This window comes from Aspergillus saccharolyticus (assembly GCF_003184585.1).
Source record: "Aspergillus saccharolyticus JOP 1030-1 unplaced genomic scaffold BP01scaffold_3, whole genome shotgun sequence".
Taxonomy (NCBI): Eukaryota; Fungi; Ascomycota; class Eurotiomycetes; order Eurotiales; family Aspergillaceae; genus Aspergillus; species Aspergillus saccharolyticus.
The window spans coordinates 865269-882389 of NW_020290613.1; the positions used below are offsets into that span (position 1 = coordinate 865269).

Consider the following 17121-nt stretch of genomic DNA (forward strand, 5'->3'; position numbering starts at 1 on the left):
GTCGACTGACCTTTGTCGAACTTGAATTGGCACTGTAGATCGCTTTCCAACGACTTCGCATTGTTTATGATGAGCTCGTTTGGTGCTATGCGAACAATAGGCCATGAGAAGAGTGTTTGAAAAGATACCTGGGAGTGTGCGGAGAAGGTGCTCTCTTATAGTACCGTATTTTGCGATGCAGCTCTTTCTGCTCACTTATTGCCTTGCCACGGACAACGTGTAGCACAACCCGTAAGCGAGAAATCGAGGCCAAAGGGGTCCCTGGAGATTTGGCTCAGAGATGAAGCCCCCTCGTATAAATCACCCAGCCTCCATAGTAGAGTACAAGCAATAAGCCCAGGCTCCCCAGCGCATCAAACGGAAGAACTATGAAATTGATCACCAATTGAAACTTGGTCATTTTTCTGAGGAGCGCGGGGGCTGGCGGGGAGTCATATCAAGTAGTAGACTCCTGGTAGTGTAAATCGTCAAAGCAAAGAGAACCAATGCCTTCCACTCCAGTCCCCTCCGAGTGATGCCATATCGCTCATAATGAGATCTATGGTTTTGGGGGGAGAGGGAGGGGAAGGGGTCTTCTAACTGCAATGTAAAATGAACAATGCTGGGGTGCAGGGAGTATAGAGTGATCTACTAGCTACAAGGTGGGGATGTCAGCTTGTAGCAGCCCCCCGGCTGGAGCTCCCTGTTCCTTATCTTATCGCAATCAGTCAATCCATGCAATGTCCATTCACCACCCATCTTCCCCTGATCCTGAGCATAATCCATTGGCACCCATCATACTCATCATCATCATCAAAATTCACAATGGCCACTCCGCTGCCACAGACGGACACGGCCATCGACCAACCGCCGGTATTCAACTACATCCTCTCGTTCCTCCTTGTCGGCGTCGCATGGGGGTTCACCACCCCCTTCATCCGCCGCGCCGCCGCGGACTTCAACGCCCGCCAGGAGGCCCGAACAGGGCCAGCACCAGCACGAGCGCACCAACAGCACGATGCCGACAATGTTTCCCCAAACAACGAGCCCAACAGCGACGACGACGACGAAACCGTACCTCTAAACCCTATTCCCACCTCCCGCGGACCGTCAGAGCACGAGCACAACCAACCCTCGACCGATAACAGTAACGATGACAACCTCAGCGAAACCGACCTCCCACCACCTCCACCTCCACCATCGCAACAACCCGCCTGGATGCGCCAGCAGTCCGCTTCCGCGCAGCAGAAATCCTGGCTAAAGACAAAGATCGTGTCTGTGTTCTGGACGGTGGTCAACCTCCTTCGGACCCCCGCCTATTCCGTTCCATTGGTAGTAAACCTGACGGGGAGTATTTGGTTCTTTCTACTCGTGGGGAAGCATGGTATGTGTTGATTCCACTTGCAAAAATTCACTGCCGTTGTCTGTGTGCGCGCGCGCGGGGGCAAGAGCGAGTTGAAAACTACTGGGTTCACAGCATTATTCGATCCAAGATCGCTGCTAATCCGAAGTGACAACCGCGTTCGCTATACAGAACTTTCTTTGACCGTTCCCCTGGCCAATTCGAGTGCCTTCTTGTTCACGGTGCTAGGCGAGTGGTATGTCGAGCGGAAGGTGATCGCACGGGAAACGTGGGTCGGAATGGCGTTGGTGTTGGGGGGGATTGCGATTTGTGTCTTGTCGAAATCTTAGCGGATAGTAACTTTATAGGCTTTAGATCTGAGGTTGACCGCTGTGCAAGCACTGCGTCTGAGTATAACTTGTAAGAATGATTCCCGTGAAGAGATGGGCCCGAAACAGAGATACTGGACCAACAAAAAAGAATTCACCAGGGTAGGTGTGAAGGTATCACTGCATCATCCGTGAATCGAACACGGGCCTCATCGATGGCAACGATGAATTCTACCACTAGACCAATGATGCTACTTGATATTAACCTCGTATAATTCTAGCAATCTATTCCTTAGCATAAAGATCGCATATGAGCACTGGCAAAAACCGCAAATCAACCCATCAGATGATGGTAGGCATACTATACAATAAATGATCTTCCTTGTCATTGTCATTCGATTTACATGGTCTACATACATCATCTCCGTCCCAAGCATCAAAACATTCGACTCACAAGTCGAGAAAGTGTACAATACAGTATGCGTGCATCAAATCATGAACCATCCAATATTGTTTGTCTCTTTCGTCAGATCATACCACCGCCAGCGGCATACCAGGGAGCATCGTAACAATACATCAATTGCAGAACTCGACTTACTCTCCGCGGAACTAATGATGGCAAAGTTAGCTTGCGTACAATGACACGACACCAGACCAGATACTGCGAAAGACCTACCATTCGCACAACCAAATACCACATTGCGCCGATGAATTTGAAGATCGACAACCCTGCTACACTCCACAGAACGACCGACATGTAGATCGTGGCGCGCGTGTTCTGCGTCGCCTCCGTGTCGCTGTCGAACGTCTCCAGGCCTGCAGCGCTCAGCACCACCGCTGCCAGAGCAAAGTTGCAGAACACCCAGGCCAAGACGACCGCACTGCGGAACCCCTTGTAGTAATCCGCCTGACGATCTTCTTCCGAGATGTTTGGTACTTCCTTGGGTGGCTTGACCGCGAACTTAGCCAATTCGGCCTCGTATTGAGCATTGAGGTCCCCGTCGTCTTGTGGAATGTTGACGTCGACCTTGCCGCCGGGCTTCAGATTCGCCGAAGGCAATTTCTCGGCTTTGTCATCACCTTTTGTTCCCCACGTAATGTCATGAGTATTGCAGAAGGCGTAGATGTTAAGGACGTTGATGTAGGTTGGCGTGAGCAGAATGTATTGGAGAAACTGTTCGGATTAGTGGGAGCGTTCGAAGGTGTGAGTTGACAGGAGCAAACATGAGTACTCACACTGGTGAACATGTGCCAGGGATCGAGGAATATGAAGGACGCAAGGAACCACATCACGTATGTTGAGCCGAGCGAGACGATGATCGAAAAGAACTGGTAATTGGTGAATAGGTCGGAAAAGGTAAAGCTATTCTCCTTGACTTGCTCTTCAATCGATTTTACCGTGACAAATATGGCTGCAAATGCCAGATAGATCATAATGCAAATCCAGAAGTAGACCATCGTCATATAGAACTTGTTCGAACCACCCGGTCGATTACCCAACGCGAGGACGAAGCATGTCACTAATGTCGCCAGGTATAACCACTCGAATACCACGCCAAGAATCTTACCCACCGTGCCCAAGAGTGAGGAGTCTCCCAGGTACGAAGTGAGAATCTTGAACACCAAGAAGAAATTGCCCTGAGACTCGTTAGTGGTTACAGCTGAAAGAATGAATAATTTTGAGAAAGGGCACTTACAATCCCGAACCAAGCGAAAAGCATGTTGATCGTTTGGTAAATGAATTCGATCAAAAGCATGAACTTTCGCATAAAGCTGTGGTCACTCCGCCAGAGCTGATAAAAGTGGGCAATGGCGTAGACCGCAGCGAAGAAACTACCGTTTAGCCAGCGCCGACGCTGCAGAATAAATTCTGCCATTCGATCGGGCACATCAGTCTCACCAGTGGAAGACTTGACATACTGCAACAACCATCGACAATTGCGTTTGGACACCAGCTCGAAACAAAGGATTCGGTCCTCAGCGAGGTACATATTCGCCGTGAAGATACCGGCATTAGCACCGTGCATCTTCTCACCGGCAAAGTAGCGCTCCAGCGGACCTTGCCCGTTCTTATCATTCTGCAGCGCAACGTATCGATAGGCCGAAAAAGCACCAGGTAGAACACTGATGAACCCAAACGCAGACTCCAAAGGCTTGTCCAGAATGTTACTGAGCTTGTACTCGAAATTCTGTCCGGCGACCAGAGGATTAAGTAGCTTTTTGCCTTTGTCCAACATGACCTTGATCTCACCACAAGCGCCACCGCACATGGGATTAACGTCGAAGGCTTTCCAGAGATGGTAGATCGAGTCCTTTCCCGGGCGAGTACCAGCGTCAAGCAAGACACAAATATTGGGGTCCAGCACGCGACCAAATGCCTGAAAGAACCACCGGTGGGAGTTGATTTTCTTCTGGTTCTTCTCCTTCAGACAGAAAATCATTTGAACCGGAACACCGGTCCGGGCCTTGAGGTGAACCTGAGTGCCCTTCAACTCCAACCCGACCTGGGTCGTGTACTCGTAAATATGTGCTGTTACATCCTTGCCATTGACCTGCTGTTTGGCAATGCCATCTTGATAGCAACCGAGACCGGCCAGAACAGCACGCGTACGCGGGTTGATTTTCGCACGCCCGTCACTAATCACGCAAACCACGATTTTCTTCCAGGCATCCTTACCCCAGGTCTTGCTACTCGTCCTCGAGCACATGTACTCAATATTCTTGAACACGCCGATCATCGTTCGCGCAAAGAGGAAATCATCCTCATTGTACATAGTAACAGCGATGAACAGTTCCGTGTGCCGGGGCTTAGCAAAAAGCTTCTGCCGTAAAGTAAAGCGTTCCTCAAAGAAGTCCGCCGGGTCGCAAGTGGCGGCCGAATAACGCATGTGGGTAAATTCGTCACGGCCCGGGGGCTCAGCGTGCGGTACTTGGCTGAGCAGCTTTGGCGCAATCGGACAGTCCAGTACGAGGTTTCCATTGAATAGCTGGACTTCCTTCACTGTCTTCCATCGTCGCACAGGCACCGGGCTGGGGGTGTGAGTGTGGGCAAGCGTAGGGTCCTCCTCGTATTCATCGCTGTATGGGTCCGGCCCGAAGGGGTTGTCCGGTTGCAGGATGGGTACATGGTCATCGCTGTAAGTATGCTGATGCTGAGGTTGATGCTCCGGGTATTGTCCGAGATCATAATCATCCTCCGCTGGTATCACTGCTGGGTGATAGGGCTGGGTATAGTAAGCATCGTGGTGTGCTTCGGGGTCGATCGAATAATCATAACCAGGGTAAGCCTGCGGTTGGTGGTGCTCGTAGGCCTCGTTATGACCGTAGGAATTGGGAAGTCGTTCGACGGAGTACTGACAGCCCGTGAGAATGGTAATTAGCTCTTCGCACCTTTGCCTTCACAGATCAGGCATTCTCACCGTTGGTTGCTCGGCTAGTCGATCGCTAGAGGGCATCTCAAGATGCTCCTGTGGATAAGGATTATCCGACAACTGGTAAGCATTCAAGGGCCGACCCGGTGATGGTGACCGGGTATTCAAGTGGTGTGGGTTCATCATGGGGGTGTGCGTTTCCTCCTCCCCATAGGCGTCTCCTGCAGCGAACGATCAGTATTGCCGCTCTGGGTTCAATGCGCGACGGACCAAAAAGAAGCAAGTGCGACAGCAACCAGATTTTAGCGGAAGTCGTTCGCTGCGTTGTGACAGCAAAGTACGAGCGAGTACGAGCACACTGCCTTTGTCGCAGCTTGCTCGGTCGACTCTCAGACTAGAGTTTCAAGTTGGGAGGCTGGATGCGGAGAAGGGACAAATGCGCGACAACCCACTGCCGCGCAGCATGGCTTCACCGACAGGTCGGAACTTACCCAAACGATTATACGACATGATGGCCGCTAATGCCTCGGGCTATCAATCGTTTCGATGGCAATGCCCCTTGCGAATTCCTGGCGAGGGGAACTGGGGTGTTGATTGAGCCAAGCGGGCTCCGGGAATGTGGGTGTGAGTTTCGCAGAGCGCGGTTGAGGTTGAGAGGGTGCGAAACTCAGGTCGTGGCGGGAGTTTCAGGATGCGATAGGCGAAATTCAGTCCGAGGGTGATTGTAGGCCGGAGGAAAGGAGACGGAGGGACGGACAAAGAAGCGGAGATTCAACCACACAGGCCAAGAAAGGTGAAAGAAGGTGGAAATGGGGAGTCTTGGGACGAATTGGTTGATCTTAAAACGGACAGGGCTTATTTTTTCGTACTGGGGATGGGATGTGGTGGGGTTTGGGAAAGTACAGTACAGTAGGGAATAGCAGTGCCACGGTTACCTGCTGGGGGCTACCCGGAAATGTTATCGAGTGCCCCGTAAAACTACGTACTATACACAGTATACTATACAATCAAACAACAATATGAGCTATTGTGATTCCATTACGCTTAGCGGCAAAATATTGAAGCCCGTTGACCAAGGAACCGCGGGGACGATCATTCAAGATAACCAGCCTCAGGAGGCTACTGGGAGGGGTTATGCGAAGCGATTGATTAATGAGATTGCCTTGACGGCTCAATCATCATAACAAACATGATGCAGGCTCCACTCGGGTTACGATGCAGATGACGAGGGGTGATATTGATGCTGCCTTGGTAAGTTAGTTAGCACTCTGCGAGTCTGCAGCAGGTTCCGGGCAACATTCCTGAAAATCAGAAAATCCAGCTTTTTCCCCAGAGTCTCACTTTTGCCAGGCTGTCACATTTTTCCATCATTAATTCCTATGCACAAAAAACTGCGTCCCTGATACGGATACAATTGGAGGTCCATGGATCGAGCTGATCAATTGCAAGTAGAGCCATGGCTATGGATGGCTACTCTAACCCCCCACTGGCGGTCACTGGGCCAACCGTAGGACAGCTTCGGTCTTCACAGCCACGGGGCAGTGTGGCGCTGGCTTGCTTTCTATATCTGCAAGGCAGCCTGGTGGACTATAATTATCCTCTTATCGGGTCTACTGTAGGACTACTCCGTATATCAAGCCCTACAGTTCCATCTGGAAAGTCGTTGCCTATCTGTTGTTTGTATGATCAGATGCAGCTCCCCGACTAGCGACGTCATAGTTCATTCTCGTGTCTCACTTTATCTTTGTTCCTATTCGTGAAAGCTGGCTTATAGGAATTCGTATAAACGTCGGAACCATTTCAAAGGATCCATGCTGCTGGCCCGCAACTGGATACACGCAGCTTAAGAGCGGGTTTTCTTCCAGCTGGCACAGCTTACTTTTGTGCTCGCAGCGTGCTTCTGTCCGGGGTAGAGGGGTACGTTAATTCTAGCCAGTCACGGAGCCTGTCAAGAAGTTCGTTGCAAAGTCAACAAACATTGTGGATAAGACACCGACTTCGCCATGTCAACATGATTATCCCTGACAGCGTGCTGTAGTGTCAGCGCACGTCAAACCCCTCGCTGCCGCACGTTGCAAATTTACTCGATGAGCAAACTCAAACAGCCCTCCTGTAGCCTTTCATAAAGGTACCAACCATGTGGCGACCACTGGGAGTCAGGCACAGCCAAATGACGCTGTAGTAATGCCTTGCGCCTCAGGCATCCGTACACTATCGATAAGAATTTGCGCCCGCCGCATCCCCGCTGGCCATCAGCCACAATTGGAACCAATCATTCTTTCAACAATCCACATCTCGCGTTTCCTGAGCCTATCTCAGTCTATAAAATCCATATTCATACCTCATCATGTCTGCTACGAAGACCGCGCCCGCTGGACGGCAAGTCAATGTCCTTTTCGTTTGCCTAGGCAATATCTGTACGGCTAGGATCTACCCCATCTCCCCGCATTGGCGCGGCTTCAGAGTTCTCTGTCTAACAACTTCCCCAAGGCCGCTCTCCCATGGCTGAAGGAGTCTTCCGACACGTGGCTGCCTCTCATCCCTTGATTGACAGGATAGATTCGGCTGGTACTGGTGCTTACCATGCCGGTGAGTCCCCAGACCATCGGACCATGACTACACTCCGAAGCCACGGGATCACAAGATACGTGCACGCCGCACGCAAGGTCACCAAGGAGGACTTCTTGACATTCGATTACCTCATGGCGATGGACAAATACAACCTCCGCGACCTTCAAGAGACCCGCGAGTCGGTTCTGGCGTCGGCAAAAAAGTCTGGCGCCAAGGTCGCGGAGGTTCGCTTGTTCGGTGATTTCGGACCGGGCGGAGCCTTGCACGAGCGGATCGGAGGAGGCGAGGTGGTTCAGGACCCTTACTATGGTGGTGTCAATGGTTTTAAAGAGGTGTATGAGCAAGTAACTCGGTTCTCGCAGAACTTCATTGATTACCTTGAGAAGAACCAAGGATCCGAGTCGGAGAACTAGAGATGGGTAATGAGATGCATGAAGTTCACAAGGCCCGTCACATTGAGGCTACAGAGCACCGGCTTTTTTATCAACTTGTGAGTTAGTATTACCATAGACTACTTTTGCTTTGAGCGGGATAGATTGGAGCGAATGTCGATGCGGTTGATCGACTACACATGGGTGGATAAATATAGTACAGTATAGAAGATGAACCTAATCCACATGATGGTACTGGTGCGCCGCAACTACCCTTAGCTGCTTTACACGTCGTGTATCGTGAAACTTCAAAGGTCCTTATGATTCCGTTTATACCTTTTCGCTGATCTTGATGGCGGCCTTGCAACCATAACGGATGAAGTTGACCAAGGGATCATAAGGCTTGGCCTCTTTGGCATCATTTTCAACGGCGTGATCCAGGTGCTCTAATTCCTCGTCGCGGATGCGCCGGAAATTTGCAAGCATTTCCTCCAGTTCAGGGTCCAGCTCCTCACCCCGCCTTTCCGCCTCTGCCTTCCATGAAAGAATCTCCCGCACTTGATCGTTATAGTGGGATCCAATCTCAGTTTCTACAGCTTCGGTACACGCCATCGCCGCCTCACGCCCCATTACTCCGGTTGACCAGCCTAGAAACGTCGCTGCCGCGTACCATACTGGGTACATCGCCGTCGGTCGTACGCGATGCTTCGCGATAAGATGGTTGAATGTGTTGAAATGACCGACTTCCTGGTCATACATGTGCTTCATCAAGGGTCGTAAATGAGGATGTGAGCGCACGACTTGTGGCGTTTGCGCCGCGTAGATCAGAGTTGCCGCAAGCTCGCCCGCCTGATTGACTCGGAGGGCGCTATCAAGGAATTCGCGTTGATTCGCATTGAGAGCATATCTTGGTTTTGAGCCAGATGATCTTTGTGCCGAGCTTGCAGCGGATGCAGCGGACTGATTGGTAGCTGTGGAGTTGTACAGACGACAGCTCTGCAGCGTGGAGGGGGCGAGAAAGTCGAGCACGACTGGGGTGGCCGCCGTCGGTCGGAAGGATGCGGCAAAGCAAGTTCTCGCCAGCATTGTGAAACTCTCGGAGCCCGCTGGAGGGACAAAATAAAAGCAGTCTCTGTCGCGACAATACACAGTTTAAAAATTGTAAGGGACGATCACTCACTTCCTCACGATGCTGCCATGCTTTCCGAAGTGGCCCAACCGAATCGATCGAGCGAAGCCGCAGCCGCGCGCTTACCGCCTTGGCACGCCAACCCTGGAGCGGAACGTCATGAGCGAGGCTCATGAACTTCGCCAGGCGCTTCCTTTTCACCTCCCCGGTACTGAATGCTCAACTGACTTCTAGTTCATTGTCCTTCCGTCGCACGCTCAACCTAATTTTATCGTCTATTATCGCCGCGCACTCGGTATTATATAATTTTCTCGCTCGGAACTGTCTTGCCTACATTTTCTCACAGCGCAATCCGCTCTTATATAGCGCAGTTTCGTCCCAAGTCAACCTCCCGTTGTGGCCACATAAAGACTCTTCAATCGCCCAGCAACTGTCAGCTTACGGCTATATACTACTCTGCGCGCACCTTTGATAAACAACGAACCTTGTTGGGCTCCTTTGTTTCGCATCTAGGGGCCGGCGCTACTTTTCCAAGGCTCTCACAACCCGGTTCTCCGCACGCTTTGAGCCAACTCCACTGTACTCTTGCTTCACTATGGCGGATGCTCTCGATGCGGAGTTGCTGGCCTTGGCGGGTGATTCCTCCGACGAGGAGTCATCCCCGCCGACCAGAGAAAAGGCCGCCTCTCCTGTTCGTTCCTCTTCACCACCACAATCCCCGGCAGCATCATTCACGATGGATCGCAGAGGTACCGCCAAACCTGTGCGTCGAGGCCAGAAGTCTCGTCATCACGATGCAGAGGATGGTGAGCTGTAAGTGAAACCAGCCGACTCTGAGATCCACGTTGAAATTTCTCAGCCAACAATGAGGGCCGCTTGCTAACACTTGATCTTGGTCAGCTCTGCGGCCGAATCACTCGACTCCGCAAGTATGTCGGAATCGGATTCGGCGTCCGATTCGGAAGGCTCTGCCGATATAGGAGAAGACGACGGTCCGATGTTCCCCTATGAGAAGCTTTATTACTCGGCGAAGGACAAGGAGGAGATCATGGCGATGCCTGAAATTCAGCGTGAACAAATTTTGTCAGAAAGAGCGCAGGAGGTTGATCGTCACAACCAGGACCTTGCCCTTCGCCGTCTTCTGGCGTCTCGAGAGAGGGAGGAAGCTCGCAAGGCCAAGAAGAACAAGCGCAAGGCTAGCGTAGCAAATCTGGATGAGGGCCACCGCAAGAGTTCACGACAGAAGACTACACTAGGTGGCCGCAAGGTTGGAGAGACTTCAGAGGCGATCGAAGCCTATAAGCGGCAGCGCGAGCAGAAGGGCAAACGCGACGAACTTCGCCGTCGGGATCCTGCAGCCAAGGATCAAAAGGCCCGCACACGAGACGACAGACTCTCAGATGAAGATGCAGAAGGCGAGAGTGAGGTTGAATGGGACGACCGGGAACGCTCCCCCTCTCCCCCTAAGGACGATCCGCCGGCCGAACTCCGTGATATTCAGCGTACGCGCGTCGGTCGGAGTAATTTCGCGCAGGTCTGCTTCTATCCTGGTTTCGAGGAGGCTATTTCTGGGTGTTATGCTCGTGTCAATGTCGGCCCCAATCGCGATACTGGTCTTAACCAATACCGCCTATGCTTGATCAAGAGTAAGGAATCCTGCAATTAGCCCAGTCGCATTGCTGACGATGGTAGAAATCGTTGAGGAAGGGCCCATGTATGCAATGGAGGGACCAAACGGCCGGTCGTTCGCCACAAATCAGTATGCTGTGCTAGCGCACGGGAAGGCTGAGAAAAGCTTTCCCTTCATCGCTTGCTCAGACTCCCCGTTCACAGAGGTTTGTACCCTTGCTACCGAATTCCTGGGCAACCGATTAACGCTTCCAAGGCTGAGTTCAATCGCTACCGTCAAACTATGGCGATCGAAGACTGCAAGATGGCCACGAAATCGCAGGTTGCCAGCAAAGTCGCTGATATCAATCGCTTACTAAACCACAAGTTCACGAATGAGGAGCTGAACGAAAAGCTGCGCAAACAGGGATCTTTGGATACCAAGTCGCAATTCTTCAAACGTGTCGATGTGGAGAAACAACTCAAGCTCGCCAAAGCAGCCGGTGATGAAGCCGAGGTTGAGAGGTTGCAGAACGAACTGAATAGCATGGCTGCCCCCAAGGTCGCCCATGGCACCAGCCTCTCTAAGCCCCGATCAGACAAGCCCTCAGAGCATGAGCGTCTCGCGGAATTGAACCTGCGCAACCAGAAGCTCAACTACGAGAACGTCCGCCGTGCCCAGCTTGAAGAGCGGAAAGCAAGCCGCAAGGCCGCCGTAGCGGTGGCCCGCGGCGAAGCCACCATCAACCCATTCATGCGCGTTCGCACCCATGCTAAAACGCATTACGACGTCAATGGAAACAACGTCTCATCGCCCAAGCCTGGAGAAAGCGCCAGCCAGGATAATTCCGCTTCGGGCACGCCGTCCAAGGCCAGCACGCCCACTCCGAGCACCACCTTTGGCGGTAACCAGAAGAAACCTGTCAAGAGCGGTGCCATTCGTCATCGTAACATGGATGACGAGAACATCGCAGCTTTGGATATAGAATTGGATATCGAGATCTAGTCACTTTCTGTTTCAGCGTTACCACGGCCAACATCAAATAACTCTTACCATCTGAAGCTTGCTCGATCACAGCTTCCACCAAATCAATGATTGCTACAGTATACCGGAAGGAGAAATGCGGGACATGATCTGGGATTTGAGTGCATTCGAAAGCATTTGCTACAGCGTCGGATCTCATTTGATTTGTAAATTTATTCTCTTTGCTTTTTTCTCTCGCTCCTTTTCGTCTTAACAAGGGGATTGATTGGTGTTCATTGGCGTCATGGCGAGAGAGACCAAGGGCGCCGCTCTGTATTATTAAAACCTCATGCAACTAAAGAACCACGTATGCTCAAGACAGGCTATCTATTATTTCGGATGTAGGCCATCTCCAGATCGAATTGCACTATGGTACTCCGTACGGTAACTACGGAGTACATCAAGAATGAAAGGGATAACTAGGCGACATTAAATCACCATCACGTGCGATAACAGTCGGCCGCTGCCAGCCCCGACGCGTGCGCGCGGCGCGTCATTTTCCCGCATCTTCAATCTCCGCCCTTGATTTATCAATCAATTTACCACTCTTCCTCACATGAAGTTGTCGCCAATATACACCACCTAAATCCATACCTGAACGAATCCAATCGAGGCCCGACATGGTTGCTCTTTTCCTTGATTTCGAATAAATCCCATCCTACCCTCCCTTACCAAGTAATATACACATACACACCTGCCATAATGTCCGCACCCTCCACACCGCGCACGACGCGCTCCGCGTCTCCGGATACCGAGATGCTCATGACGCCCGGACGCAAGATTAAAGCCATGATGGCCGCTTTCGATAGCGACTCCGAGGATAGCGCCAACGACGACAATGCCCCGCCGAATCAGAGTTTAGGACTCGATCGCTCCACGAAGAAGCTCAGCGACGCGCTCAAGAAGAGCACGATCTCCTCGTTCGTTGAACCGACCAGATCGCAACAGATGGTTGATGCCGATGACCTCGACGAGGATGATGATGAGGATATTGTGAGGCCAAAGGGGAGGATGGCTGCTCGATTGCAGGGCGGGGACTCAGAACTTACGGCTTTTGAGCGGGTCGCGAAAAGTTTGCGGGTGGAAGAAGAGCGAAAACAGAAGACTTTCAAGAGTGACGAAGAGGACGAGGACGATGACGACGATGATCTTCCGACGGCTGGACCGAGACGGAGAGCTATCACAAATATGCTACCCGACCCTGGGCTTAGTGAGGATGAAGGTGAGGACAACAACAATGGGCCACCCACACGCGCGTACTCTCCACTTTTCGTGTCATCTCCCGTCAAGGTGCGGGGAAACGACGACGACGACGACGACAACAACGAGCTAGCAGGGACCGACGACGATGCACCACAACCGAAAGCCAATGCTCGATTCTTGGCTCTCGTGGCGCAGAAACGTAGGGAGCGCGAGGAGAAGGAAAATGCCGAGGCAGAGAGGCGAGCAGAAGCGCGGCTAGCGAGTCGGCAGGAACAATCTGATACAGAAATTATGATGTCTGCAAGTGACGGCGATGGTGACGGTGCTTCGGGCACAAAGCCTAGACAAAAGCAACAGCCCCGGCCTGCGGCGCGAAAGGCGAGCAAAAAGGCACTAGAAGAGATGAACCGCGAGACTCAGCGCATGAGTCGCAACATGCAGCTGGCACATCAAGCACAGACTAAGAAGAAGATCACAAAAGAGAGCTTCTTCGCGCGATTCAACTTCGGACAACCGGCTGGAAGCCATGATATAGCTGTTCCCTCAGCTGGCGAAAACTCGTCCAGCACGGCCGGATCGCAGAATTCGTCAGACATTGAGGCACAGAAGGAAAGAGAGACACCCCGCACGTCGCCTGTATTGGAGCCTGCAGACAAAGTGTCACCTGCAGAAAGAGCCCTAGCTGATGATGCGGCTGAACCGAAATTTCCCACTCTCGAAGAAATCCTCGCTAACCCGCCTCCGCAACCGCAGGAGCCAGTAGTTGCTCGGATGGGAGTCACGCCGATAGCTCACAAAGCAGATGCTATGCAGGTTAAGAAGGTAAAGGGCGCGCTGACTCTGCCTGCCGTTCGTGTCAGGCTCTCACGAGAAGAAGTTGCACGCCATCAGAAAGACGATTCGGACAGTGAATTGGAGATCATCACATCGCCTGCCAAGTGCCGACGTATCGCCGCTTTCGAGAACCTTCCCGCCAAAAAACTTCAGGAGTCTGCTTCAATGATTAAGTTGAAGGCTCTCGCGCATTTGACCTCTCCCAGTCGCAAGTCTAAGAGCATGAACGGCGCCGAGCTCTCTGCCACATTGCTTTCGAAGGCGAGACAACAAGCTGCCAAGGAAAGACAAGAAAGGATTGAAGAACTCCGAGCCAAAGGTATTCATATTGAAACAGCCGAGGAGCGTGCTGCCATGGAAGATGAACTGGAGAATTTGGTTGAAAAGGCACGTATGGAGGCCGATGCCATTGCGAAGCAAGAGCGGAAGGCTGCTAAGCAAAACGGCGAATATGACGAGGAGGAGGACGAGGACTTCGAATACTCCGGCTCAGAGGATGAGGATAACGGCGAAATAGATGATGAAGAAATGGCAGACGCACAAGGAGATGGCAATGAACTGATCGACTCTGAAGCCGACGAAGGGGATGAATCCGAAGACGATAAGTCCGAAGTCATGTTGTCTGAGGAGGCAGAGATGCCGACCCAAAGACGGAAACGACCGACCCGAGTTATTAGCGATGATGAGGATGAGGAAGAGGAGCAAGAGCCGATTACCCCAGCAAAGCTCATGGTCGCTGCCACTACTCCAGGAAGCCGGTCTGTCGACCGACCTCATCTCCCTGCGCAGAGCTCCAACGACCTGATGAGCCTGACGCAAGCATTTGCGGGCACTATTGCGGGGAGTCCACAACCCAGCGAACAAGTGCCGGCTGCTACACTTCCCAATACCCTGCCCGAGCCTGGTCTTGGTGCATACGATTCCCATGTCATCATCAAGGACAGCCAGGTACCCAAGGCTGAGCCCCATGATATATTAGCTTCGTATGCACCATCCACTGCGCGTGTGTCCGAGTCCCCAGCCCCACACTCGATATCTGGCTTTTCTCAAATTCCGGATCCCACGCAGGACGAGGGATTCATCCTATCACCATTTGATCCGTCGAAACGATTCCTCGGCACCCCGCAATCAACCGTCGAAACTGTCATCGTGGACCAACACAAGTCCCCAATTCCAACAAGAAGCATTCGCCATTTGAAGCGTGGCGGACGAGCAGCTGATCTTTCCATGATCGAAGAACAGGAGGAGGGTGAAGGAGATTTTGAAATCAATGCCAACGCCTTCAACGTGATGAAGGCTCCCAACAAGAAAAAGAAACCTGCTGTCCCGTTTGACAAGAGCAAGAGCAAAGCTAAGGACGTGGTAGAGGAAGCAGCCGAGGAGTCGGACGATGAATATGCCGGACTGGGCGGTGGGAGCGACGAGGACGACGATGATGAGGAGAATGCCTACGATAGAGCGATGATCAACGACCAAAGCGGAGAGACGGTTGACGAGAAGCAACTTGCCGCATTGAATGCGTAAGTTCTTTGTGCCATCTACAACAACCCCTTGAAACAATTCCTCATTCAACTAACCACCGAATAACTTAGGCAACACCAACGCACGAATGACGAAAAGCAAGTCGCCAAGCTTTTGAAAGATATTACGACTGGAGCTCTCCGTCGACGTCGCGGCGCCAACGCCAACGACGAGTTCGACCTAGACGACTCCGACGACGAGCTCCTCGCGCGCCGGCGAGAGAAGCAACGCGAATTCGCACGGATGCGCAAGGCCCTCCTCGCGGATGAGAAAATAGGCGAGATTGCCGAAAATCCCAAGAAAGCAGCTTTCTTCCGTGCCGTGGAAGATCGCGACGACGATGACGACGATGACATCGGCTTCGACTTCTCGGGAGATGCGGAGGAGCAGGAGGACGAGAGCCAACAGGACAGCAACAACAACAACAACAACAACAATAACACGCAACCCGACAACGCGGAGACTCAGAACAACAATGCGATCCCCAACAACGACGCCACGAACAACAAGAGAAAACGGCCCCTCAAACCGACCACGGAATCGACCTACAACCGCCCCCCTCCGCACCTCCGCCGCAAGCCCGCGTCTGCCATGTCCAAGAAACCCGCCACCCTGGCCGAGATTCGCGAGACGCTTTCCTTCCTCACCGAAACGCATGAATATGACTCCTTCCACGAGGACGCCTCTCTGGACCACGACCACGAGCATGACGATGATCAACCACAAGACCCGCAGCTAATGGACCTCGATCCCGCCGAGTTCGATTCCTCGTCCGACGACGAACTCGCCGGACCTACTCCCTCGGACGACACCCCCGGGGCAAGGAAACCTCCACCACCGCCCAAGAACCTTCTGACGCACCACCCGCGCCGCACCCGCGGGCCCGTCGTCGACCGTCTAGCCCTCCTCCGCCAAGCATCCAGCAACTCCGCCTCCAACACCGCCACAACCTCCGCTGCCGCCGGCGGAGGCAAACTCGCCTTCGCCGCGGACGCTGCCGCCCGTGACCAAGATGGCGGGCTCGGGTTCGGATTTCACAGACCCCCACCGTTGATCCGCCGGAGCACCACAGCTTCTTCTTCTTCGTCGTCAAGTTCCTCTGGAGGAAGCAGCAGTCGAAGGAGCAGCATGGCCTCCGTCAATTCCGGTCACGGCGGAGCAACGCATAAATCATCAACGACGAATGCGAACCCGGTGGGCATGAAGAAGGGCGGCGCAGCGGTGAACTACTACACGGCCGCCCGGGAGCGAGAGCGCGAGAAGCAGCTCCGCATGCAGCGGGGCGGAAGCAGCGGGTCAAAACACGTCGCGGCGTTGCTGAACAAGCATGCGGCGAATCGATTGGGAGCGTTGGGAGGCAAGGGCCAGTGGGAGTAAGAGCTTGCCCCCTTTTTTTTGGGTTGGGGGGAGGGGGCAAAATATGAGAGGACTTCGCGTTGAAGGGAAAGAAAGTTGTGCCGGAGATGGAAAATGAGCTGAAGCAAAGTCCCTGGTTGGTTTGGGTGGGTGGTCAGAAAGGCGTGGGCGACATTTGCATCTGTTTATGATACCTTGTTTGCTACTGCTTCTTCCTTGAACTGTTGTTTCGTTCCGTTATTAGTGATGCCTGCGCTTTCCAGCATGCATTTATGGTTTTGTGCATTCGGAGTTAAAGGATAGGAAGACCTTGGGCGGGGCTGATGCCCAAGACTCGGTTGGAGTTCAGCTGTTCAAATACATCACATATATAGATATAGTAGTTCCTCATCCTCCTCAATGCTCAGGGAACCCGTTTTTAGATTCTTCAGGTCTACATTGAATTCCCTCCATTATGTATCATGGGCGCCTTGCTCCCGGAAT

General features: G+C 52.6%; 6 protein-coding genes and 1 non-coding gene across 7 annotated transcripts; 4 read left to right on the forward strand and 3 right to left on the reverse strand.

Moving 5' to 3' along the window:
• Positions 1-742: 742 nt before the first annotated feature.
• BP01DRAFT_333237 (uncharacterized protein) lies at positions 743-1788 on the forward strand. The gene is made up of 2 exons (XM_025573121.1): positions 743-1363; positions 1514-1788. Exons 1-2 carry the CDS (start codon positions 805-807, stop codon positions 1669-1671), a joined length of 717 nt encoding a protein of 238 aa, XP_025434974.1. The 5' UTR covers positions 743-804; the 3' UTR covers positions 1672-1788.
• A 43-nt stretch (positions 1789-1831) lies between these two features.
• On the reverse strand, positions 1832-1902 carry BP01DRAFT_t41. The gene has a single exon. It is a non-coding gene; the product is annotated as a tRNA-Gly (tRNA).
• Positions 1903-2027: 125 nt separating this feature from the next.
• chsA (chitin synthase class I) lies at positions 2028-5887 on the reverse strand. Its single transcript, XM_025574148.1, has 6 exons — positions 5513-5887; positions 5070-5242; positions 3348-5003; positions 2887-3288; positions 2327-2824; positions 2028-2259 (listed from the first exon to the last, which is right to left on the reverse strand). Exons 1-6 carry the CDS (start codon positions 5529-5531, stop codon positions 2245-2247), a joined length of 2763 nt encoding a protein of 920 aa, XP_025434975.1. The 5' UTR covers positions 5532-5887; the 3' UTR covers positions 2028-2244.
• A 1299-nt stretch (positions 5888-7186) lies between these two features.
• ltpA (tyrosine protein phosphatase LTP1) lies at positions 7187-8199 on the forward strand. Its single transcript, XM_025574149.1, has 2 exons — positions 7187-7438; positions 7512-8199. The coding sequence occupies exons 1-2, from the start codon at positions 7369-7371 to the stop codon at positions 8003-8005; spliced, it is 564 nt and encodes a 187-aa protein (XP_025434976.1). The 5' UTR covers positions 7187-7368; the 3' UTR covers positions 8006-8199.
• On the reverse strand, positions 8130-9125 carry BP01DRAFT_353312 (demethoxyubiquinone hydroxylase family protein). The gene has a single exon (XM_025574150.1). The coding sequence runs from the start codon at positions 9047-9049 to the stop codon at positions 8294-8296; it is 756 nt and encodes a 251-aa protein (XP_025434977.1). The 5' UTR covers positions 9050-9125; the 3' UTR covers positions 8130-8293.
• Positions 9126-9297: 172 nt separating this feature from the next.
• On the forward strand, positions 9298-12031 carry BP01DRAFT_353314 (RNA polymerase-associated protein). Its single transcript, XM_025574151.1, has 4 exons — positions 9298-9905; positions 9993-10738; positions 10785-10927; positions 10978-12031. Exons 1-4 carry the CDS (start codon positions 9688-9690, stop codon positions 11704-11706), a joined length of 1836 nt encoding a protein of 611 aa, XP_025434978.1. The 5' UTR covers positions 9298-9687; the 3' UTR covers positions 11707-12031.
• A 238-nt stretch (positions 12032-12269) lies between these two features.
• On the forward strand, positions 12270-17045 carry BP01DRAFT_353315 (uncharacterized protein). The gene is made up of 2 exons (XM_025574152.1): positions 12270-15281; positions 15354-17045. Exons 1-2 carry the CDS (start codon positions 12427-12429, stop codon positions 16657-16659), a joined length of 4161 nt encoding a protein of 1386 aa, XP_025434979.1. The 5' UTR covers positions 12270-12426; the 3' UTR covers positions 16660-17045.
• Positions 17046-17121: the final 76 nt, after the last annotated feature.

What these genes read in the sequence shown, in the direction of transcription:
- BP01DRAFT_333237 (XM_025573121.1), top strand. Translation starts at nt 805, where the DNA reads ATGGCCACTCCGCTGCCACAGACGGACACGGCCATCGACCAACCGCCG. An exon ending in TCTACTCGTGGGGAAGCATG is followed by an intron (nt 1,364 to 1,513) that starts GTATGTGTTGAT and finishes TTCGCTATACAG; the next exon opens with AACTTTCTTTGACCGTTCCC.
- chsA (XM_025574148.1), bottom strand. An exon ending in TTTTCGCTTGGTTCGGGATT is followed by an intron (nt 3,289 to 3,347) that starts GTAAGTGCCCTT and finishes AACGAGTCTCAG; the next exon opens with GGCAATTTCTTCTTGGTGTT. An exon ending in CCTGGCACATGTTCACCAGT is followed by an intron (nt 2,825 to 2,886) that starts GTGAGTACTCAT and finishes TAATCCGAACAG; the next exon opens with TTTCTCCAATACATTCTGCT.
- ltpA (XM_025574149.1), top strand. Translation starts at nt 7,369, where the DNA reads ATGTCTGCTACGAAGACCGCGCCCGCTGGACGGCAAGTCAATGTCCTT. An exon ending in CGTTTGCCTAGGCAATATCT is followed by an intron (nt 7,439 to 7,511) that starts GTACGGCTAGGA and finishes AACTTCCCCAAG; the next exon opens with GCCGCTCTCCCATGGCTGAA.
- BP01DRAFT_353312 (XM_025574150.1), bottom strand. Translation starts at nt 9,049, where the DNA reads ATGCTGGCGAGAACTTGCTTTGCCGCATCCTTCCGACCGACGGCGGCC.
- BP01DRAFT_353314 (XM_025574151.1), top strand. Translation starts at nt 9,688, where the DNA reads ATGGCGGATGCTCTCGATGCGGAGTTGCTGGCCTTGGCGGGTGATTCC. An exon ending in GATGCAGAGGATGGTGAGCT is followed by an intron (nt 9,906 to 9,992) that starts GTAAGTGAAACC and finishes GATCTTGGTCAG; the next exon opens with CTCTGCGGCCGAATCACTCG. An exon ending in CAGACTCCCCGTTCACAGAG is followed by an intron (nt 10,928 to 10,977) that starts GTTTGTACCCTT and finishes AACGCTTCCAAG; the next exon opens with GCTGAGTTCAATCGCTACCG.
- BP01DRAFT_353315 (XM_025574152.1), top strand. Translation starts at nt 12,427, where the DNA reads ATGTCCGCACCCTCCACACCGCGCACGACGCGCTCCGCGTCTCCGGAT. An exon ending in CAACTTGCCGCATTGAATGC is followed by an intron (nt 15,282 to 15,353) that starts GTAAGTTCTTTG and finishes CGAATAACTTAG; the next exon opens with GCAACACCAACGCACGAATG.